Raw genomic sequence first — 25,591 nt, forward strand, 5'->3', positions numbered from 1 at the left:
TTTCTGGATTAGCAAGAAATTAATTCTACAAGCAAAAACTTAAAAATTAATCGATTGAGACAGTAGTAGTCGTATCGCACGTATTATTGTGCTGTAATATTTATGTTGTCCAATATTTGCTATCATCCAAAATCTTTAAATTAATAACAGACCTTATACAGATGTTAAAAAGCGGCAGGCGAATCGACATTATCTAATATTCCATCGAAGCATTTTATAAGATAATCGACACGTGAAGGCTCGAGTCAAAATCATCGAAAATTAGACAGCTGAGCAATACGAATCGCGCTTTGTAACGAACATTTTGTAACATCCACCTGGACGCGTGCCATGGTGGTCTCGATGGATACATGGGGGTAAAACTATAGGGTGACATAAAAACTGTTGCGATGCACACGTATGATAATCAGTTGTTTACAAAGTGGATCAAATATTTAAAACATTTTATAAAAATTTTTAATACAATACAATAAGAAGAAAAAAGAATAAAGATATTGAAATAAAGTTGTATAACTTGTACTAACTTATATCAGAATAATATAACTAAGAAATATATTACTAAAGGCATGAGTCTAACAAACTTTTTTATATTTTTTAAAATAATTTTTGAGACAATATATAATGATAAATTCATAAATTAAATAATAATATCTAAATATATATATGAAACTAAACTTACTCCAATTTCTACTTAAATAAAATACATTGCACTGCATGCAATAAATCTTTAATAAAAATATCTTATTTTTTAGTATATTGTTCCAGAAAATGAGTTCGAATATTTAAAATATTAAAAATTTTGTAATATTAATTTTAAAATGTAATTTTAATATTTTAATTGATTTTTTATATATAAAAATAAAATTATGTTCTTTTAAAATAAGTTTTTTGTTTTCTTTATGATTTTATCTTTTATTGCATGAAATAAAAACATTTTTTTAGTTTATATGTCGTTATTGTAACAAATGAGAGATATGTATTTATTACGTGACAAAATAACACGATTCTAAAACATAATTTTATAATGGCAATAATATATTACAACATATTTTTAATGGCACCCTGTGTAGGTGAGCAGTTTACTTATCTGTATGTCAATACGAGCATGGGGGTGACTCGACGCGGTCGCTATATGGTTAATTATAATGCACGATGCACCGCAGGGTCTTCTACCTATGGGGGAAACTCTGTGAAGGGAAGCAGCTGGTTCATAGTTTTAATGGCTGTCATCCTAACTGGTCATTTCGATAATAGTAACTAATACGGTGCCTCTCGAACACAAAAACCATACCTGCGTTAAATCGAATATTGACGAAATGTCGCTTCATAAGTGGATTTTCGACCGTTACACGGTGCAACGGATGATTAGCATCGATCGTATGATTGATAGAAAACTACCAAAACTGAAAATTTCTTATTTAACTTAATTTAAAGGTGTGTCAAATCTCAAAGCATTACCGAAAATTATCCATGTTTTTAATATTGCATTTGCAAATATAATAATATTAAGACTGTGTTAATATTATCATGTAGTTAGAAATTATAAATAATGCATTGTCTCGAATTCCGTACTGAATGATATATCGACTCAAAAATTTAAGCCGTTCATTTTGAAATTCAAAGCTTGCCTTAGTTACATCTCTAGAACGACACCAGGTGTGTTGTTGAATGTACACTTAATGGATGTCTATCGCCGATACACGTGTAATGCACCCCATCGTACATTTAGTTGATTGAATTAGCTATAGAACCAGTTTAGGTTGCGACAGCACCTGATCGTAATAGTCCCGGCTGATCGATTTTGATGAATCGCTTGCGATCGTGACTGAATGATCTATCAAACTGTTCTTTTTTTTTTGGTGTACAAACCTATAAATCATTTTTTTAGATTTATGCTTTCATTACTTGGTCTGATAATGAATAGCTCGAATATTTATTGCAGATGAATCAAATAAAAGATTTCAAGTCAAGGCGTATATACAGAAACTGTTTTTCGTATTTATAAATATTTCGTAGAGTCTGACTCAATTGAAAATAAAAATCTCAGCTATAAAAAAAAGGATGCATTTTCTCATCCATCTTGAAAATGTCACGAATTACTATATAATTCCATTGAACATCTATAATAAATTACGTTGTATATTGCTTCAATCTCTTTTGCAAACTATATCTACCGCGGCAAATCAGTACCAAAAATTTTAACGGTTCGTTCCTATACTCCCGTGAAAAACTTCAACTGTCGCCCAGGCAAACTGGTAAGAAAACGCGTGTCGGCAAGGGCGATAAATTGCGATCTTTACGGTGGATCGGGTCGGTCCTAAATGAGAGGGGTAAATGCCCGATCGAGGATCACCAAACGATGTCCACAATGGCCAAAACGAACTCGCCCTGTAGCATTTCACTTTCTAACGGCAGCACGCGTCTATCCACATCTCCGCCCCTCTCCCCGCGTGTATCTACGATATATTAACTAATACCCTGTAAACACGCGCTCCTGAAAGAAGGTCCAGCAGGCTACTCTAATTAAAGGACATTCATATCGAGAGACCCGCTTCGTCGACCCCTTTACTTTCGGCTTTCGCGAAAACTGGTTCGAGTGTCCGTTTGGCCTGACCCGCCACGCGAACACCATTTGCCCGGTGGTTTTTTTGCATATGATTTGGCACTTTTAAATTTTTAGTACCTCGCAGTATCTATCAACAGTCATATTGACGTTATATATGTATATACATATATTATCATTATATTATGTAATATTATAAAATTTGCGTAAAAATTATGAAATATACTATCATTATTGTAATTTTTTGTTTAATATAAAAATATATTTATAAACAAATAGAAGTAAAAGCTTACTATTTTATTAATTTTAAGAAATTGATACTGCGTTACTAATTTTTATGTAAAAGATAACAATTTTATATATTATACTTTCACTATAAATTAAATATAAAGAGAAATAAAAAACGACACATTTATCTGATGCACGATGAAATTTCAGTCGGTGGTTCCCTCTTAGCATCGAAGTTCGATCAATCTATCGCCGATGGATTACGGTTACACAAAGTAAGTGCGTTTGCAACATGCGGTTCCCTTAGGGATGTCTCACGGAGAGACCTCTCCTCCGATTCTCTTGGCCGGTGGACCAAGACACCGCAAAAACTAACCGTATCGAGTCGCTCAGGGTTACGAATCACCGAGAGCCAACGTCCTTCGTCCTGTCTCTCACGGCTCCTTGTGAGAATCGTCGCGAATTTGATCACGATCATGACCTGTTCTCTTGGATCACAACAGAACAGAATGACGGCGAGGCGCTATTTCCAGAATCTTTCCAGCAAGCGAGCAGACGCGAATTACTATCCATCTGCCGCTGCGATCAAAGTCCCTGAGCCATCAATGACCATAAACTCCATTAAACTCCATTTTTATAATTGTTATCGTTATAACGTTAATAATAGTAATTTTATGTGCAGTTCTCTCTTATATATCGAAAAGAATATATTCCCAGAAACAATTATAATTTATAATTAATCCTTTCAAACCACCAAGTTTTAATAGAAAACCACGTAAAAATATTTTTTTAATTCAATTTAAGAGCATTTTAATAAGAGAGATATTAATATTAATTAATATTAATTCAATTAATTGAATATTATTATATATATTATTTATAAATATTAAAGTTAATTAAAAATATTATTTTAGTTATTATTACTAACATTATAGCAGCAATAACTACAAAAATGGAGCTTTCAATATTTTATCATGCAATTTTATAATGTAATCACAAATACTAAAAACTTTTCTATTGTAATTGTTTTCTGTTCCATAAACAATAATAAAACATTACGACAAAAAATGATTTATATCAAAATATAAATTATATTAAATACAGTATATTTGAAAATAATCAATAATCAATAATAATCTAAACAATTGTTTAAAAATCAAGAGGAAAATTAGTAAGGAGAACTAATAAGTAAGTAATAAATAACTAAACGATGCTTATATATATAATATATAAGGAAAGAGGATAGCAGGATGCCTCGCCTAGATCCTGTCTGGAGACCAAAGAGAGATCCTTCGGAGCGTGAAATCACTTCCAGCATGAATATAAAGAGCGAAAAAACGAATGTCCGTTTGTGTTTCGGTCGTTCCGTATCACCGCCTCCACAACTGCGCTCAAGCGGCTCGAAATCATCGCGCGCCTTCTAAACTTCTTCTCTTCGTGCATCCTGGACTTTGATTACTTTCTCCGGCACTCGAAGAGATCGCCATTAGCAGCAGTTAAGAGCACGGACTAAAGATACGGCTACGACGAATGCATTAGTCGAGCAATCTGGCCTATCTTTTTACCATTTTCAGTTTGTCAACCAAAAGTTTCATTAAAGTCGGTATGCAATTGAATTACAATTTATTCAAATGTAAATGTTTAACAAAGGTCTACTTTAAATTCTAAAACACATTATTTTTGGCTCGATAAATAAATGTATGTTATTGCTTAATTTTAGATGAGTTACAAGAAACGGAAATGCTCAAAGAGAAAATCACATTTCGAAGAATTCGTTGAATGTATACAATACGTGTATAAATTTGACAGTGGACGTTATGATGAGATACAAGTTAAATTTCAAGATTGTTTCAGAACAAAGTTGATTGCCTAATAAGAATTGACAGCTGGTGTCGATTTTCGTTTTGAGTATCTTTTTGATTATTCGCCAAAAGTGCGGCACATCACGATAACGATCTCGGCGAGCGAGTGAGACGAGAGAGAGCTAGGAAGAGAGCGACGCGTTTTAGAGTTATCACGAAGGAAGCGAAGAAATTGCCGCTGCTCGAGAAAAAAAGAAACGGCTAAAAATTTGTTGCCAAACAGGTTAACGTACTTTTATGACTCGTGCCGCTCGGTAATGTCGCATCCGGTTTACTGGCGACTTGAAGAAAAAAAAGTTACGAGAGCACTCTTTGTAACGCGAGCCAGGCGGTCACACTTGAAACTTGAAGTTGACACAATCCTTTAAATTTCAAAAGTGCGGAAGTTTCTGAAATATGCCTTATCAAATAGTCTAATACATGTATAGTCTTAAAATATATTGTACTTTATATAAATAACATGAAGATCATTCTTCTTTTTTTACATTTGTTAATTGATAGTATAAGTAAAGTGCCAATGTGAACTCCCGCGATCATTAGTTAAATTTTATGCATACATGTATATATAATATAATTATATAATTACATATTAAACATATAAACATATAATTACACTAACAATCGCAGAAGCTCATCTCTAATTTATATTGAATTTATTCTTGGAGCCACAAATATTATCAACTTAATTTATTTAATTTATTTTAATTTATTGATTTATTTAAAATGTTCCTTGTTTCTATTTTACGATCACACATTCTGCGTACATAATATGTCAATATGAAAATCATTGTACTTGATTTTTCAAATCAAATGACGTGCACGCGTTTTCAAACGCACGACTCGGCAAATTAGAATTTCCCCCTTTTTCCGGAAATAGACTTCCTTTCTCGAGGCCAATACTCCCTCGCTGTTCAACGTGCACCCCAATAACTCTCTTCACTCATTCTCCCTGATGCAGTCATGCACTCCCAAGTCTATAAATAAAATCGACGTCTCCGCGACGCGCCAGTCGCCGCGACGCGACGCGACGTAGTAAATCGAATAATAGAAAATCCCGGACGGAGCTCAAAAAAGTTCGATTTTGTATATTTCATCATTAAAAATATTTAGTAAAATAAATATACATTTAATTCCTAAAAGAAACAGATAAAATTCATCAATATGCATTCTTTCTCTTCCTTGTATTTTATTTTTCTTTATATTGAGAATTTTAGTCAATATCGCGAAATTAATGAAGATTTCAAAACTGACTTGTTCTTATTCTATATACAAAATTTTATTAAAGTAGGTCTCTAAAACTGGTCACTCGTATGTTCAAGTGCGTCTGAACGCTCATTTGTTATACAAAATATATTTATGAAAACGTTCATTAATTTATTATAGAACAAAATATTTCAAACGTTCATTTAAAAAAATGTATAGTAATAAAAACTATGAAATATATTTCCACGTATGATATATTCTATTTGAGAGATATTAAAAGATATACGACAGTATACCTACTATAAATATATATTTATGCCAACTAAGGCACGTGCAACAACAGCAAACACAAGGCAAACCGTATCTATTATACATATAAGCAAGCTGCCCGATAGCGAGTTCCTTAGATAATCAGTTCTCAGAAATAATACCATACAATATATTGGTCGATCGAGTTCTTAACAGCGATATCACTCATATTTGCGTGACGCATAAAATTCATAAAAATCCCTTCACTCACTTGTAGATGACCCAATCAGAAACAAGAAATATCACCGAAATGTCTTCCTTCGATTTTGATGACCTTTAATTCGAAGGACAATAATCGTTTTTTTTTCAAAGAGTACTTTACTGAAATCCTAAAGTAAAATACTATACAAATAAAGATATAAGAAGTAATAAAAGTAAATGTTCCATTATTATGTTTGAGAACCCCTAGCTGTTTCGGTCCACTATACCACGCGTGAAAACCAAAACACAGTAACAGAAATGCCCGTGGAATTTCTGCGCCATTCTCGTTAAAGCACAGAGAAGCACAAAGAGCGTCAGTCGACGTCAGAAACTTGCGATGACCGGTTCAACTGCGAATTTTAATAACTCGGTGCTATAATCAACAATCATATAACGTAATTTTCAATAATCTATAGTATAGTTCCAATAATTTACAGTCGCGTTTGTTCTTGTAATCTTCTTATAGTTTACGAGAATCTCATTAACATTGCAAGGCATACACAGGTGAGTTAAAATTATTTACATAATATAACAAAAAAGATGTTTTAAATACTCACGCGGTCCTATAAAGTTGATATTGTTTATAACAAAAAAGAGTGCAATATACAACCAATAGAAAATGAAGGCATAACGGTCAAAGTTGGATCTTTAATACTAAGAATGCAATAAGTTTAAATATTAGATTCTTCTGAAAAATACTTAATTCCTTTACATGCTAAGAAGTTCTTTTGAATGTGTGTGTGTGTGTGTGTTTTAAGTACAGTCTCTTGAGATAATATAAACAAATCACGAAACTTATTATTAAGCATTACAGTATAGCAAACTACTTTATAATTTTACAGAATTGATTCGACCATACGCCTATCCGTTCTGTAAAATTTCTTGAAAACGGCTTAACTTTTTTAAATTCTGTCTTTTGACAATAAATTCAAGGATCTTAGCTTTACAGTGACAAAATATAAATCAAATCGAAGCTTCGATCAATATATTAATCATCGCATTGATAATCATTTTAAGTCATCATAACTTAATATCTCTCAATACATGTATCGCATTTTGATGCGATACGCAGATGCCTGTTCAGTCACGTATAATATCTGGAGCAAATATGTATGACATACACATTTATCTGACCGACATCTCACTACAATTATACGAAGCGATCGCGTGAGCTCATGTGTATCCGTTATGCGTACGACAATGAGTCGTATCCACGCAAAGCAGATTCATGTAAAGTGTCATATCGAAATGTACTACATAGAACGAGTGATTCTGTCGATCATTCTCATGTCCGGTATAATTTTTAAGAAGAGATAGGTCAAGACAGATCGAGAACGGACATGAGTAAGTCTGAGAAAGAAGAGTGAAGGGGGTTGCACGTGACTAGTGTTACATACGGGATTTAACAGCTAATGTAACGTTACACCATTGCATTGGTCGGGCCTTTCCGGCGCTGCGCTGCGCTCCTCGGATTCAGGACAGTGCAGGTCTTGAATTTCTTGCGACAATGAAGAAAGTGATTGCTCTGCATAGGTTTTAAATTTCCACCAGACGGCATCCGCGAGCTCTCCTTTTTACGCCATCTTTCCTCGATATCAAGAAAGTGTCCACGTCGATAGAACAATACGTCCACGCTTGCGTGACGCCTTATCGCAGCGGGAGTACTCGCGACCGGAAATAGCCCTAAGAAGCGTAAAATAGGGGAGAACTTATATTTCCTTATTGAGAGTGATGTTTTTAACCTTTAATAATAAGGTCTTAAGAAATAATAAAAAAAAAATTTTTTCTAATTGCATATGTAGACTTATTGTTACAATATTTAATAAGCTCCGAAAAATTAAAGAAAGATCATTTCAAGTTAAAAAAAAAAAAGTGCCCTTATAACGTCAAATATACATGTAATACAAATATCCAATAGATTAAATAAATGATTAACAGAAAACAACAAAGGGTAATTCAAATAACTATAACTAATTGAGACTAGTGCGTTTCGCCTATATGTTGAGTAAAACATATCCTAAAAATATTTCTCTTGTTACAAATTGCAGCAATTATTTAGCAAAGCAAAATAATAAAGATTGCTATGATAATTTAATAAAGATATAAAGAGAAAAGAAAAGCAACTTGTATCATGTTATCTAGACTTACGATCGGATCAAGTACGCCCTCGTGGCATAAATGTGAATTCCCTCTACACGTGTACTCAAGCAATTACAAACAATTAAAATTTATATGCATTGATATACTGCGCCGTGCTGCTCTCCGTGGATATTCTCGGGTGGGAACGTGAATGATAATTATATCCTCTTACCTTGCTGGCAATGCTTTATGCGTACAGAAATACGAATAAAATAAGAAACACGAAATGCAAAATCGACGAGAAAGAGTTTTTATATTAAAGCAACTTAAACGCGCGAAAAATCAGTCTTCTTCTCCATCACGTTTAAAAATGTGTATTGATTTTTATTTCTCGCATCAACACTGACATTTCCGTCGTGCCATTGTGATGGGAAAAAAGTCACCGACGTCTGCGCGGATCTTTCGAGTTCCAGACAGTGCAAGAACAAATATTTGCGAATCTGAACGAGAATGTGCCGAAAGTGCTAAGTGCCTGCGCTCGTGCCTCATGTGTCGGTTATAAAATTCATTGAACGCACACTACATTCTCGCCGCCAGCATTATCTTAAATTCTATCGCAATTGGAAAAGAATTTGATTGCATTTATTGAAATTCTAGTTAAAGTTGAACAAAAAATCAGAACATTTTTTAATTTTCTATTATAATAATTCTAGTTGAGACAACAAGAATTCTAATTAACATCAGAATCGTCTGATTTATTAATTTTTAATAAGAAATTGTTCTAAAGGCAATTATCGTATCACTATTAAATAGAATTTTATTGTATCATACTTTTATGGACAAGAAAATGTAACTTTTAAAAATAAATTTAATAAATACCTATACTAGAAATAAAACTCAAATCGCAATCAGAAATAAAAGTCATAAGTTCAACAAAAATGTGCAATTTCATTCCATTCTCGACCTTGTTGAAATCACAAACGAATTACCTCTTTCTTGATCACTTTAAAGCGTGGGACACACTGGCGTCACTGACCCGCTTCAAATAAACGCGATACGCGATACGCGAACGTTAAATAAACTACTAAACGATATTCCGCGACCTACGTAAATCTATTTTCGTCTACGTAGCACGTGATCCAAGGATAAAAATTGTGGGTGGTTGTCTTGATTCCAGAAAAAAAATGTCAATAGCCTGAAGTCCTGAATAAAAATGCAGAAGACATAAAAAAACGAGTTATCATAAATTATGTTTAAATGATGCAGAACGTGTGTTTCCAAACAATGTCACGGGCCGCGAATTTCACAGATAAGCTTAACTGCATAATCGAGCGTTCATGAAAAAAAAGTAATCAAATGAGGAGGAATATGTATATTTAGAAAGACGCTTCACGCAATATAGAGATTATGCTGCTCAGCAGAATGCAGATTGCAATTGTATTGCGTGCCGTAACGTTAATTATTAAAGGGGATCCCAAGATAATTAACTGGCCGATAGCGATCATCGACATTGGAAAGAGAGAGCGTTGAGAAAATCTCCATGATGCTACAATAATTTCTAGTTTGCATTTTTATGTGGGATACACAGATGCCGCAAGGTGAAGGACTTTTTAATAACGCTTGTTTACGGAACATACGTTCCAACGATCCGCTGACGATTTTCTACTGACATCATCGAACGTTGCGTATTTTATTATAAATCATCCAAATAATTACATATAAAATGTAAAATGTCATTAACTTTACACTATTCGCGTGATTTTTTTAATGTAATTAATCGTGTAAGATGTTTTTGATATTTTAATATTATATTTCAATTTTCATTGTTCTCTTTAATGATTTATAAATTAATAAAGCTTGATGGTATTTTATATATATTATATGTATCTACAGAGTTTGGAATTTAAATGGCCAAACTTCGGGAAATCGATAAACTAAGAGATAAAGTCTATATGCTCATTTTTGCTTCGTTTTAAAGAAAATCGAAAAAAAAAAACCTAGTTTTTTTTTGTTCTTCTTTATTACTTATTTACGTTGTATTTATTCACTTTTTCCGAGCATTCTGTGATTCTTTGTCTATCTCACGGTCTCCCTTCGCACACTTATAATAACGACTACAGTTGGTGTAGCTTGTGGCGGAGACAGATTGAACACACATGAGGCTGCGCGCTTCGACTTTTCTCGCGTGGTTTTCCGCTCCTAGTCGCGGCTGCCGGATAAAAACATCCGACAGGAAGTATTCCCGCTGGATCGAGGGAAGAATTCTTTTTTTATACCGATTTAAATCACAGTTACACAGCAAAAAGCATGGAGAGGCGACATCGCAGACTAATTTTAAATCTTAGACATTAGAGGAGATGTTCATTAACCCCATGCATTTAAATGAAATACATGGCAATGTATAGTATATTCTTAATTAAAAAAAAATTATTTATTTGTTCCTTTTTTTCTCATCTATTTTCCCATCATTCTTGAAAAAATATTCAATATTCCAGTAAATTTCTTAGAACATATAAAAAAGTTACAGGTCGTTGGCACAATCTCCAACGCTTTGCAATCTACAACGATTTTCCGGAAAGGTACATCAAACGCTTGGCTTACTTCCTACACCCAACAGCTACCTGTTCTCTTTCTCGCACGAGTCTCTTCCTCGTCGAACAGAGCGTGACTGGGGTGATTTCTCTTCGCGAAAAGAATACATTTCAAGGTCCGTGGATTTATGCAGGAAGCGACAGTTGGCACGAGAAAGATTTTTAGCATATGTCGGATTCGTATAGAAGACAACACGTGCACCGCACAGAAATTGAATGAATATGCATTCCATTCATAAGAATCGCTCGGGGTTCGTTGCCTGCTGAAGAAGGAGGGCACAGCTGACTCCCCCAACATCGAAATTAAGGCGCGTGATTTTGGATGCAAATTAGAAAGACTTCAAATGCGTATCCGAAAAGAACATGATTGGAAATCACTCGAAAATTCAAGAAAGAGAAAAAGAGAGACAGTCTCAAAAATCTTTACGAATTTCATGTGTAAATTATATCAAGAATGAAAACGTTTCATTTTCCATATGAAAGAATAATAACACAGTTCAACGACAAATTCTTTCCCAAAGTGTCATGGTACATATTCTGAAATTTTTTGCCCATAATACGATGTCATTAACAAAATTTGCACAGTACATCAAAATTTCGAGTAAATTGGAGTAGAATGGGGAAAATTATCGTATGTGTGTCCATTTCATTCCAATTTACTAAAAATTTTAACGCAAACTTTATCAACGGTATCACGTTCGGTGTGAAAAAGTCTTCAGGATTTGTACTATCGCACCTTGGGGAGAAGAAAAGCGATTCTCTTGTTGAAGTGTGTAATTCGATATTAACGATTACTATCGGATAGAATGCAAAACAAATGTGGTCGCGTGCTATCGAACAAATCTGAAACGCATTAGCGACAAGTTAACAACGTCGATACTTGAGTGCCGAGTGCACGCAATTTTTACGATCCGCGATAAGAAACGAAGTCAAGAACGCGCGCAAGGTGAAATAGTTTTCGATAACATTACGAGTATTTGCTATCGACTTCAATTAATATTACACATATTGCATCTTATCCGCGAACCGAAGCAGAACCTTTTGTCGCACGAATAGTGGAATACAATTTTTTCGATAAAATTAAATTTTTTTACAATACAGAATTATTGAATAAATACAATAAATACAAAATAAGAAAGGCTACGAGCCAAAAGAGAATTTTAACAGTTTATTACTGATATGGAGGACAATGATAATGTAAATAAAAATAAGTAAATGTGTAAAATAAAGAACAAACAACGTTTCTACACCTATTGTGTCATTCTCAACATATAATAATTCGTATAATAATAATGGTCGAAAGAAAAAATTAATAAAGTGTATATAGAAAACTTATCGCAGATGAATAATCAGATGTTTTAGAAAAAACGCAATGATTTTGAGGCAGTAAAATTTCCAATAATTCCATGTATTTTTGTGTCGTTAGACTAGATAAAATTAGTAATTGGTAACTTCATTGTGAATATTATGTCAACTACAGAAAGAGTACTCATAAATCTATATAATTGATAATTCTACAGGGTCCGCCAAAAGGGTCACCTAAATAATTTCTGAATGGTTCGAGATATAGGATTGAAATTTACAGGGATACAATGGGATCATAAAATCTATCATTGAATCTCAAAAACATCCACTTTAACATTCCCCAAGAAGAGGACTGAAAATCTTAAATAGCAAGTGAGGTCGAATGAGGGCTCGTTTAAAAGAGCTTTTCGAGACAAAAGCAACGCGGACTGACAGAGATCTCTCCAATTTTTTTCGCAGTTATGATCATTTGAACATTATTATTCAGAACAACTTGACAGTGTCCCATGCAGTTAAAAGAATAAAATTTGGTTAGAATATGAAATTTATAATAGGTAAAAATTCGATAAGCCACATTGCGGTAAGTATTCTCGATAGCGTTGTTTAACAAGTAATAGACTTATTGAATTTTCATTGACATGAAAAAAAAAAAAACGATGAAATTGTAAAGAAATTCATTAACAGATATTTTATTCACTAGAGTCAGTCATGTACTATTCGAACATTAATATTGATTAGGCATACGTCAAGCTAAAATTACTCATGCTAGTCACACGCGATACTAAACTAATAAATAAGTCATAGCCAATATGTCTTACGACATTAAAGAAAACAAACAAAACTGTTTTTTATGAATATGATAAAGCAACAATCATCGGCGTATGCAAAGAGGGACGCTCTTCCTTTCCAAATTTTGACAGGCAAAAACAATTAAACTATGAACATCATTTTCATGACGAAAAATTAAACACTTATTAATGTATGGCTCACAGGTTATTTGTGCGAAAGTTCGTTGAAAATCCTTAAAGATTTTAATATAAAGTTTTATGTAAAGATACAAGAATTGTCGATTTCTAATAAAAAGATGCATTAAAAATGCGTTGTTTTAACATCGACTGATTTGTGTAGCCATACACACAGTACAATTGTATTGTGCAAGAGATAATGTGTGTACAAAAACCCCCCACTCAGCTTGTAAAACAAGCGAATAGTTGCCAGGCGGAGTTTCGGATCACGCAATGTTTCGCCACGCTAGCTTAGTTCTATCTCGAATGGCATCGGAAATCTTTTCTCGTGGTAAAAGATGCAAATGACTTCTTCGCCACGAGGGGACCGTCCGGTAGAAATTTCTTTGGGGCGCTAAGGGCCCGTCCGTTTGCTCGGTAACTCAAGCGGAATAATTACTGGGCATAGGCAGTCGAACCCTCTCCACTTTTTCATATGACTTCTTGGCGGGCAGGGGTGAGCAAATTTACTCGGGGGAATCTTCTTTCACACAGGTGTCGAGGCGCAGAACGAAAGAACCGCATTATACGCGCGGCTGCGCAAGTCGGATTTTTCAAATCTTGCCCGCATTAATGATTCTTTTTCCTAGTTAATCCTTTCTATCGCGTCCTTTTATCTCATCTATCGTTTCAACTTTATTTAAGACATATACAGAATCTCACAGATAAAATTTTAAATTTGTTAAAACCGACCTCTGTCAACATTTTTGTATTATAAATTTTTAATTATTCGAATGTTAATTTAACATAATGTAATTATGTTCTTTGAACGTTTTGTATTAAATTCAACATGTTTAGTGTTAAAATAACAATTTATGAAAGTAAGTGAATTTATATTTTGAAACATAAATTCTAAGATAAATGAAAAAGATATTAATTTTACTTAAAAAATATGTTTTCACAATTCTTTTACAACTCGTATCAGTGTTATATTTTTGTGTTAATTTTTTACGTAGTATTTGTTATTTTTTAATACATGTATCTTGTAATAAACTACAATATATTAAAGTGTATTAAAATGAATTACATGTAAATTCCGAAAATTTGAATGGATCGTTTGATACATGCGAACTGTATTAAAAATAACACAAATTTTTTTAATTGTATAAAAGAAAGACGAATTATTCCTGTGCTAATCTGACACGATCGCGTTTTTTTTTTAATTATTAAAAGAGACATTGCTCGCAAATGATTTATGCAATGTGTGCACCATAACCATTTTGCAACGATCAATATAACCGTGCTAAAACGATAATAAATATTATTATTACTGCACATTGTTATCGATCGTAGCATATGCATTCCACTTACGCAATCGATGGCTCTGTAATAAGATGTATTACACAGAAGTTTATAACTGTCGCGAGGAAAAGAGAAACAATAAGCAGACCGTCGTGTAATATAGACGTGCATCAACGTACATCGCGCTTAGTCGATTTAAACTGCTCATCGAAATCGTGCGTGAAACAGCCAACAGATCGACGTTGACATCTTTATATTTCTTAATCGATTCTATAAGGTTACGTAATTTGTCATACAGCGTTCTGTCTCAAATGTATCAGAAGAGACAAGTCTAATTACCGGAAACTAAAGTCGTGCGAATGACTTGACTCGAAAACTAAAGACGTGGCCACGTCAAAGAAGAGAAGAGGCTGTGGAAATCGATCATCGGTAATTTCACATTGAATATTTTTGCCCCCGTAACGAAAAATCAGATTTTTGCTGTAAAACGAGACAGTCACGTCGCGTCTTCGAGATGTTCGTATCGCTTTGTCGCAGCTCGTTCGATCAGTGACGAAGAGAAAAAGTTTCGTTGACGAATCGAGGCTGAAATCAAGAAGCAAGTCGAACACGAAGATCAGTATAGGACATGAAAAACATTTGGGTGTTCAACGTTCAGGGCTTACTCGAGAGAAAAACTTATGCGCGATTTAGTTACTCGTGTTTCCTCGATGGCAATCACGATGCGGAACACTGCCTTCGAAACGGTACGAAACGGCGGTTGCTTGCGAGCCGTTAAAGAGGTCGTCGCCAGCCGTAGGAAGTGCCGTGCCCAAGGAAGGAGAATGTTTTTGAAACTACGTCTCTAGACGCGCTGCTAATTCAGCTCCGTTACCTTTTTTAAAAATTTCTACTGTATGATTGCACGAATGCATGTAAGACATCTTATCATCGCACTTCCCGTTGTGTTATCCGTAAAAACAATATTCTATCATTATAGAGATATAGATATCTCTTCTGACACTTAATTAAATTGCATCAAAGATATAAATACGGAAAGAACAGTTTTGCTAAAATATTAAAAAGTTTAATTCGATACAAATTTAAAAATAATTTTCCTAGGTTATCTCTCTCTAAATAATTATATTTAAAATACTCAAAGTGTAATGATACAGTTACAAAAAAACAGTTTAACAATCAATTTGAGTGTTATTTAATTATTTTAATAGTCTGATAAAATTATATATTTTTAATAATTAATACGTTAAATAGAGCGAATAAGAGTCAAATTACAATTTAAAATCTAAATCTGATAATTTATTCTAATATTATACATATATTGCGAAGAATATCACGTAATTTTTGGCTTTTCGTTCCGACTTCCACTATTGGACTCATCAGTAAGGCATTGTAGTGGAAGCCTATACCTTATACGCCTTGGTAAGTTATTAAATCGAGATAAAGAGATATACGCGTGTCTCAGCACTTACGAGAATGAATGAACACATAAAATATAAAATATTTTCTAAAATAATTTGAAAAATGCAATTTAAATTTCATACGTCGAATACATGTCTGCTTATTTTTATTAAATTTCTAAATATGTTCATCTTTCTATTTTTAATACACGAATATATAAATGCGTAGTATATCAGCTTAATTGGCAATTTCTTATTTTGTTTTGAGTGAACCGTAGAAAGATTAAAAACGCGGAAATCTTTCAACTATCACGAAGCGACGCAAATTTCTCTCAATTTCTTATCATGACAAGCTGCGTTCCAATAAGATATAATGAGTCATCTTCGTGTTATGCTTAATCAACGTACGCCTATCGGATTCTACGAGCCAATATACAAGCGGTGAGGTCACGTTATTTTCCTCGATTATAAATGCGATCGTCGTCCAGTAATCCTCGAAAAACTATAACCTTGGGCTTCAAGCGCCGATAACGTAGTGCAACGTTGTTAATTAAAACGTTATCGTTATGGCATCGCGCGAATTATCGGACGTGCATCGTTAATTAAGCTCCATCCCGGCCAGACGATTCCACGAAACAAGACATTAGTCTGGAACGGAAATACGCGCCCCAGAGTGACGCGATAATTCTCATTGAGCCTTTCGAAGGTAGTCTCAATATGACCTTCTTGCTAATCCTCGTCCTCCTACACCTCCCGCCCTCATCTCGCGATTGTAATAAGATTCGCGGAACGTCCGGAGCAATATTTCTTTGCCGGAAAAATATCATTCATCATCATGAACACTTTACTTGGCATCGGCCGATATAAATTCACTTTGCAGGATGAATGACCGCACACAATGAAACGTACGGTTAACGGGTTCTTTCGCGCATGCGTTTGCATTGCCGTTCGCGATCGTCCGCGCGAGGCCTAAGTGAATCTAGGCTAGTCAGAGCTGCAGCCGAGATGCAGCAATAGAATAGTCTTACCTTGGAACTAGTTGCATACCAACGGAGAGTTTCTCTGTCCGCGACGCGTCTCTTAATGTGTGTTCTCTCAACTTCCGTCGGGTTATTCTATAAATACCAACAGACAAGAGGGTATCATTTACATTTCAAGACATTTTGATATCAGCAATTGTGAGGTAAATTAGTATTTCAAGTATTCACGGAAAGACAAAATAAATTATTGCAAACCATCATTATTTTCCATGGAAAAAACTATATTTTCAAATCATTTGATATTCGCTAGGATATTTCTATACAGTTCGGAATCATTAGAATATAGACTGTTCGAATTAACACGTGTTTAAAAGTTGATCCTTTTATTGTACAATCTAAGAAGTAGACCAAAAGTTATGCATTTCTTTATATTCCATTTTATATAAAATAATATCAAACAACTTTTCATTCTGTTAACAACATAATTATTCGATTATTTGGAAAAATCGATCATTAGAACATTGAGTCCAGTTAAAGCTCTCCGCACAAGAATGTATATGTTACGTAGCCCACAGAAAAACTTAAGTAGTAAGAAACAAAAACTAGTAAATCAGTATTTTAGATTTGCTATACTGCTTACGTTTTTTTGTGTTCCCACAAATCGAATTGTATCGTGCTATCGATAATCGAAAACCTTGCGGATGCGCCCTGACGATTGTTCACCCTCGTCATAGGGTAGGTGCGCGCGCACAAAATCACCCCAGTCGGGCTCCACACCCCCGATGAAAACGTGTTTATCGATCTGTGGTGTAAATGTACGAACTGACGGCCGGTTGTGACCGACGTTAAACCAAAAGACGAGACGCACGTGCGAAGACGAGATAAATAACGTAGTGCAACAAAACGATCCCGATCAAAAGCGCTCGCCAGTGTAATTACAGATAAAAACCGATACCTTATCACCGCTTCGCAGACACATTCTGCGAGAGGCTGAATGAAAGAGGAAGTCATCCCGAAGAAGTGAGTAAGAGACGAACAGATTAGGCTGAATCTACCATATATCTCGACATAATAATCGTGGTCTAGAATTTCGTTTGTTCCTTCAATTAATTCTGCATACCTCCTGCTTTTGATTGATAGCTCGACCTGCTGTCAACGTAACTACGAAACTTATTTTTGACGTAATCTCGTCGCAAGATTAGCTTTAGATTAGCGTGACGTGCGAAGAATACGGATAAAAATGTAAGACAGAATTTGCAAGTCGCGAAGTTGCACCGGAAATGTTAATCGTAGTCGTCGATCGTGCATGGAATACTTCATATCGTATTTCCTTTTTACCTATATGAAATAAAGTCCATACAGCACAAAAATGTCCACATATCATAGAACAGCCTATAAATATATCGCAATGTCTATAGGATATCCGTATGATATATTCGAGATGTACTTTTGTTGGAAAAAGAGGATACAACTTTTTTCGCGTATCTCGTGATAAATTCTCACGTGACAACTGAGGATGACGAAACCAATTGTGCAATTCAATATTTGTGTGGAATAGTTGAGCGACTAAGTGGGTCAGAGAAAGGCATGCACCTTTGTATAAACCCGTACTACCTGTTTGATAGGCTACAGGCGTATATATAGGGACGTACGAGAGAGAACAGTTCTTTAGAATACAAAACTCTCGATCAAATCAAAAGGGATTGGATGTACTATATAATATTGGGTTTTTACACTTTTGCAGTAAATGTACACTAACTCATTTCTGTTACCGGATATGATGTCGTAACCGCTGTTCGTATTACCAGTGTAGTTACACTTTGAGTCCTTGGTCTTGAGGAGGTTTATATAAATAGCCAAAAGAACGGGAAATCGTATTAAGTAATTAGACGTCATCAGCGACGGAGAATTGATAATCACGTGCGACACCGACGAGATAAATATAGGTTAGAGCTATTAATTCGATTAATTTGATTAATTACTATAATATACTAATATTTTAACACTCTGTTATTAATATAATTTCTGTTTTTACATTTATAGTAAAAATAATACATGACAGCTAAATCTATCGAAAATAGATTGTGTAAAATATTTTTATAATAAACGAGTACTTTCAATACCGGCAGTTAAGTCCACTGGACATACAGTGCTCCAGATAAATCGCCAATGTCAGTTTTAGACGACCAAATAAACGGCGCGCGCAATTTATGCCGGCGATAAATCCGCAATAATTGGATCGTCGCAAAAAAGTACAACGGCGGTTTCAAGAAACGAAAAAAATATATATATATATACACATATATCGTTCTCGGGCGATTGCGATTTCCGAGTTAATACGGTGCGATGATATATTATGCCGAATCAGATGATGACCGGCTCCGCATGACGCCATTCGAGTGATTTCAACAATGCGCGCTCGTTTTTCTCCATCTCTCTCCTTTCCTCTCGCGAATCATCATCTCGCACCTCGATTCGTGGAGTGCCGCCAGCACCCATTTATCTTCCCGTACGCGTGAGTACGGCCGAAATGTGCCGAAAAAGGAAAGCACGTAGCCCTGAGTGCGTTAACCTGGCCTGGCCAGCACGGAGAGATGCTACTGTACTGCGTAGCATTCTGACACACGCTACATGTAACCTGCGGAGTTAAGCCCAAAACACATGAAATGCACATAACAGTGCATAACGTAAGACCAATGAGCACCTTATGTTAATTAATATGGCAACTTTATGCTGGATGCTTATTGGTCCAACAGTTTTATGTTATGCTCATGCACTGTTATGCATTTCATGTGCGATAGGCTTTATGCACTCGGTTGTATCTGCACCTGCTCCACTGTACATCATAGTAATTACGCGCGAATAACATAGAATTTATTCGTTAGTGCTTACGACGAAAGCAGGCGAATTAAACCAGTTTGTGTTAACGAACGCCCATAAAAAGCGCCGTGCGATCATTATAAGAGCGTAAGGAACACAAAGAGAAGAGAAACCTTATCTCTGGTACTGGTGTAACTTCGAAAATCTATTTAATTCTTAGTCGTAAGAGGTTAGTCTTAGGAGCTGAAGTGGAAGAAATTGGCGCGGGAAATTTCTTGTCACTTCAGTATATCAATAACTAAATAATTAGTCCGCGCAAAGCTTTGTCTAAAACAGTCTCGAGCAGTAGGATTGTCAACTCTAATTTGAGCAAGCCTTTTAAAAAGTCAAACAACTTATTTCACTCAGCAAGTCAACTTGGCCTGTAACAATCACTTTAAGTGATTACTCTTAAAACTGTCGCTGACAAAGAGTGTGATGATACATCCTCAACTTAACGCGCTAAAGAAGAACGACGATTTCTAAACCTGGCTGTCATTGACGAAGAATATAGTGATAGCTTTCAACAAATTTTATAGTTTCAATAAATTTTACTTGGGAGAAAGAGAGGGGGGGATATTAATTCCTAATTAGTAATCCATGCTTTAAAAGATCGGACAAGTTCAAATATTGTAAAATAGATCAGATGTCGCAAATCAATTCATTCTTTAATATTAAATCTTTTTCTCTTTATCATAAACTCCGTTAATTATAAAATCCAGAAAAAACCGCGAACCGCCCTAACTTGATCACTAAACAGATAAATTTTTCTTAGAACTCGCTTAGTAATGGAAGAAGAGATTGGTACCACCAGACGCCTTGATGTACATAGACGTTCTTCAGACGACGGTATCAACAACCGACACCATTGCGTGCGTAGATTTCCTTCAAACGGCGATGGCAATGATAATTCGCAAGAACACAGGAACATTGACGTTAATCAACTCAATCGTGTGCGTAGGAGACTTAATTTCGACGACGGTGACAACGACAATCCACAGGAACGTGAAAATATTAACAATCATTTTTTGGAAGAAAAACGAATACAATTGGAAAAGGTGAGAAACAAATCATTTTTTTTAAGAAGTTAAATTCGAACGATTGTTAATTTTTTTCTTGTCATGATTACGTATTAATTACGTTTCAATAAAGTAATTATACGTGAAATATTGCAATAGACATCGATTAACATGGTTCAAAAATGAAAAGTTTATTGATGCGTAGGCCAAAAAGAAGTGGGATTTCGATTTTCTACGCGGAAGGCCAGTGGAGAATCCTGTTCGTTTCGAATGGACACGACTTGATGAACAAGGAAATGAAATTTCGAATCTAAAATAAATTAGGATAAATTTACAAGAAAAATGCGCGAAGAAAATAGAAAATAACGCAGAAAAATCATTTAACAAATTAACGGATGAAAAAAATGAACCGGCAAAGAATTGAATTGTGATATCGTTTAATGATAAGCAAATTTTAATAACGACATTGCAATTTTTTTAATGTAATATATAAGGCGTAAATTATTATAACTACATAAATTTTTAACTACGTGAATTTTTTGTAATACGTATGAATAATTTTTTTATTAGAATGTTAGAAAATTATTTACAAATTTTTTTCTAAAAAGATTAAAACGATTTTTTATACAAGTAGAGAGAATAAGTAAGCCTAAAATTTTACAAAATATAATTAATTATGTTTACAGAATGGCAATTTATAAACTAAAATTTATAAAGTGGGGGCTCATTAATTCTTTCGAATTGATTGACTTTAAGTTTCTCTAGTCAAAGAAGACATGATGTTAAGCAAATCTCCAAAAAATAAGAAACCAAAGTTAAATTCTTAATTTTAATAACTTATTCAAAGAGAAATCTGAAGATATATACATATGTATATAAGCGTTTCGCGCGAATCCTGCGATTTGGTATCTAATTAATCTTATTTATACTAGTTTTATAACATGACGTATGTATGATATTATTTAATTTAATGTCTATGAAAACAAATGTGCAATACATATTATATACATATGTAATTAAAAAATCTGTAAAAAAACATATATTCTATAAAATTATAAAATAATTAAGATATTATATATATATATATATTTCTTATTCTTTCTTCTCATTTTAGACTGTAGTGTATCTAATGAAGAAAAATTGTTATACGCGCTTGGTACTATTACTGCAACTATGTATAATACGCGTGATCTAATTTATATCAATTTATACAACGCCAAAATAATAAATAATAGGATTGATTCTCTTGTACCAAATAAATATATGTTTAGCAAATATTTACTTAAAATTATTCAAATAAATATTTCTTACAATTTAGTATTTTTTTCAGGGTAGAGAGCAAAAATTGGTAAAATCGTGATTAAATCTTTTTCCCGATATAGAATAAAACATAATTTGTAAAAAAATTTCTTATCGATCAGAAATCTTACAATTGCAAATTATTTTTAATAATTGCAAATAAAAAAAGTATTCTTAAGGTAGTATTAACGCGACAATACCATCAAAAAGTTAGATTCCATCGCGCATTCATTGACGATACTCCCATTCCCGCCAGTGAGAGAAAATTTTTGGTTGCGAGTGTCATCTACACACTCTGACGTAATAAATATGTGGCAACGTTGCATTTAGTAACATTATTACATATTTCTAATTTCAGTATAAGTCTAAAACTTTGACGCTATCAATTAAGATATAGAGGGCAATTTATTGAAGAGAAAACTCTTCGAAAAATGTTGAAAGCAATTTTGGCAATGTTGAAAGCAAAGAAAAAAAGGCTCGAGAATAAATGAATAGATCATAAAACATCCAAATTACTATGAACATTTTTATCTAAAGAGAATACCTATAAGCTTGTACATACCGAAAATATATCGGAAATTATTTCTGTCTTGAGACGCGATTCATACGAAATCTGATTCTTCGGAACTTCTGATTTTCGATGACTGTTGTAGTTTTTACAGTTTTTACGGAGTCTGAAATCTACTTACAACTCAAGTTTACCAGTCTAAGAGAAATCGTGAAACTACAATCAAACGACCTGTGAAGTGTATTTACAATGCATGCAAGTATGATGTGACAAAAGGAGTAACAATAGATAAACAATAGAGGGGAGCGCGAAATTCAACCTTGAGCGCTGTGAAATAATTGTCCGACATATTTTCAACAGTACAATATACCTATACAAGCTTATAGGTGTTCCAGATAAAAATGTTCATCGTAATTTGAACGTCTTATGATCTATTTAAATCAAAAACATTTATAATCACGTAATTGTTTGCCCTCTAAAACGTAGGGTGTTTCCAAACTTATATGGAGGGTATTGTATTCTAATTATTGTATATAAATATTTTATATTAGAAACTCTGAGTTTGTAATTAGAATAAATTACATTTGTAAAACTTATGTGTCTCAATTGTGTTCAATTTTAATTGACTTTATTTCCTTCGTAGAATACTCGCTGCGATACCACGAGTATCACGATTTCGTCGAAATAATCCGTGTGAGTACTTGGCCGTGAGAAGGCGCGAGAGTGCGCGTTGCACCTGGCATCGTTTCTTTAAAGATCGTTTTTTCTTCGCGTTGCTCCGCCATGGAAGCTGGCCACGATGGTACCGGCCAGAAATTGCACTTCCGTTCCGCGAATTCCCACGGAAGTGGGCACAATCGCGACCGGCGACAAAGGATTATTTCGCCGCACAACATATACCGCACACATTATTCTGACCGAGCATTGAGAATCCTTCCGATAAAGAACTTTTCGCGAACGGATTGCAATCACAGATGCTCAAGAAGAAATTTTCGAATATGTGAATATTTCTATTAAGTATTACGATGGTTTCCGCGCAGTCATAAAAATCAGATAACAAACATTTCCGCGAACAGTGATCAAAGTTGATTGAAGTTCAACTCTACTCACGTGATTTTTTTAACGTAATTATTTCTTTCTAACATCTCAACGTTATATCTCAAATTTCATAGTTCCCCTGTGGTGATTTATAAAATAAATAAATATTATGATAAAATATTCTATATATCTTTTAGATAAAGGTAGATAAAGATAAATGGAAAAATTGCAAATGAAACTCATAATATGTGTTTAATTAATATTCAAACATTTAAGAAATTCATAGAGCTAAACACCTTACTAAGTAACGAAGGGTTAACCTATTCTTAAATAGCTTGAACGTTCCGACCTGACGCGTGTAAACTAATTAATTTATCACTGCTTGAAACATTCATCTTACCAGATACCGACATGTCTCGGAGAAAAGTAGGCTTCTTATATCTACGGAATAGTGCACCCGTTTTCAACCTCGATCTCGATCCACCACCTTGAGCTGAATAAAAGTATGATTTATCGCAGAGCTGCAGTTTAATCTGTCCCCGTTATGAGATAACGCGGCGGCGGCGGCGGCAGCGGCGACCTCAAGTGAATTGTAAGAGCACAGTTCTGATAGTGAAATGATGAAACAGGTGACTCTTTCGGTGGTAAACACGCGATGCAGATGCGACCATGCGCCTTCCGGTCGCGCGCCTCGCCTGCGAATAAACATCAGCTTCCTTTGGAAACAATCTGGCTGACTCACTAATACATATATCCAGGCATTGCCATGAGGCGAGAAAAGTTTGTTTTTTTTTTTAATCGTCTTTAAAGCTGCATAAGTAACGCTTTGTCAACAGCTACATTCAATGAGGATAAATTAAATAATGCAAGGCTAAATTAAAAAATATTTCGTCAATAATATTGTATCTAAAACTGTTGAACATAAAAAGTAAAAACACAACGAAAGAAAATCATCTACTCCAATTAATTTTTGCATTCCGCATAATAATAAACAACATATTTCAAAAAAGAACACAATGTGACAACTATAAAGGTGATAACAAATTATACAAGTTTTACATGTGCAATTATTTACACAGTTGAATAACTATTTTATAATTATAATAATTGTAAAATAGTTTATTAATTACATGTATAATTCTCTACATATAAAATTTATATAATTGTCATCTTTATATAGTTTCTGTCATTGTGACTTTTCCTCCGAGTGCATAAATCTCTTCTTCGATCTCTTCGATTATTACAAAATTTGTTGAAGAACCTGCTAACGTTATCTGGCAACAAATATCGTAGGAAAGAGTTTTCGCTTTATTGTGGGTTACAAAATGCGACCTGTGCAACCAGACACCTCGCAGAAATGCACTCCTGCGGTGGACAATGAATAAGAGACGATGGTCTCTGCAAAAACGCAGAAAGAATTGTTTTACGCAAACCCGTTCGCCCGTCTCCCCTCATTGAAATGCATCCGGTGTCACCCCTCACCACTTCCTGGATGCTGCGTGGGATTTTGTTTCCCCAGAGCAGCGTGTTGCACCGCGACGCGAATTTCCTCTCGCGCATCGTCAAGTTTAAATCTTTCTCTCATTAAAAATCTTTTTTATTAAATATTTTTAATTTTTTTTTTAATTCTACGTTCCTCGCGGTTTTTTAAATTTATTTTAACACTCTAAAATATCAATTTTCATGGTTCTCTTTCCTCTAATGTAGTATTTAATAAAGAAATGTATAAAGATATTTCAAAATGGTACAATAACAAAATTATAAAAACATTACAAATACTCAGATACATTTTTAAATAAATATAAATGCAAAAAATTTTTTTAAATTGTAAAATAAACATAATACGTTAATATGTTATATATAAAGCTGTCGTTTTATCCCTTTTGCGAAACGATTAATTTTGC

General features: G+C 34.2%; 1 protein-coding gene across 3 annotated transcripts; it reads left to right on the plus strand.

The window, feature by feature from the left end:
- The first annotated feature begins 6,812 nt into the window (after positions 1 to 6,812).
- Positions 6,813 to 21,183, plus strand: LOC108775706 (uncharacterized). 3 transcript variants are annotated; one of them, XM_018542143.1, is made up of 3 exons: positions 6,813 to 6,870; positions 20,599 to 20,881; positions 21,048 to 21,183. In XM_018542143.1, exons 2-3 carry the CDS (start codon positions 20,612 to 20,614, stop codon positions 21,159 to 21,161), a joined length of 384 nt encoding a protein of 127 aa, XP_018397645.1. In that variant the 5' UTR covers positions 6,813 to 6,870; positions 20,599 to 20,611; the 3' UTR covers positions 21,162 to 21,183. The 3 variants fall into 3 exon arrangements, with proteins under 3 accessions (XP_018397645.1, XP_018397644.1, XP_018397643.1); XM_018542142.1 differs by lacking the exon at positions 6,813 to 6,870 and adding an exon at positions 17,026 to 17,167; XM_018542141.1 differs by lacking the exon at positions 6,813 to 6,870 and adding an exon at positions 17,779 to 17,984.
- The last annotated feature ends 4,408 nt before the right edge of the window (positions 21,184 to 25,591 follow it).

This window comes from Cyphomyrmex costatus, unplaced genomic scaffold, assembly GCF_001594065.2.
Source record: "Cyphomyrmex costatus isolate MS0001 unplaced genomic scaffold, Ccosl1.0 scaffold306, whole genome shotgun sequence".
NCBI lineage: Eukaryota > Metazoa > Arthropoda > Insecta > Hymenoptera > Formicidae > Cyphomyrmex > Cyphomyrmex costatus.

Coding starts and splice junctions, on each gene's coding strand:
- LOC108775706 (XM_018542141.1), top strand. CDS start 17,959: ATGAAAGAGGAAGTCATCCCGAAGAA. Junction 17,985..20,598: donor GAGGAAGTCATCCCGAAGAA/GTGAGTAAGAGA, acceptor AATTTTTCTTAG/AACTCGCTTAGTAATGGAAG. Junction 20,882..21,047: donor AACGAATACAATTGGAAAAG/GTGAGAAACAAA, acceptor ATTGATGCGTAG/GCCAAAAAGAAGTGGGATTT.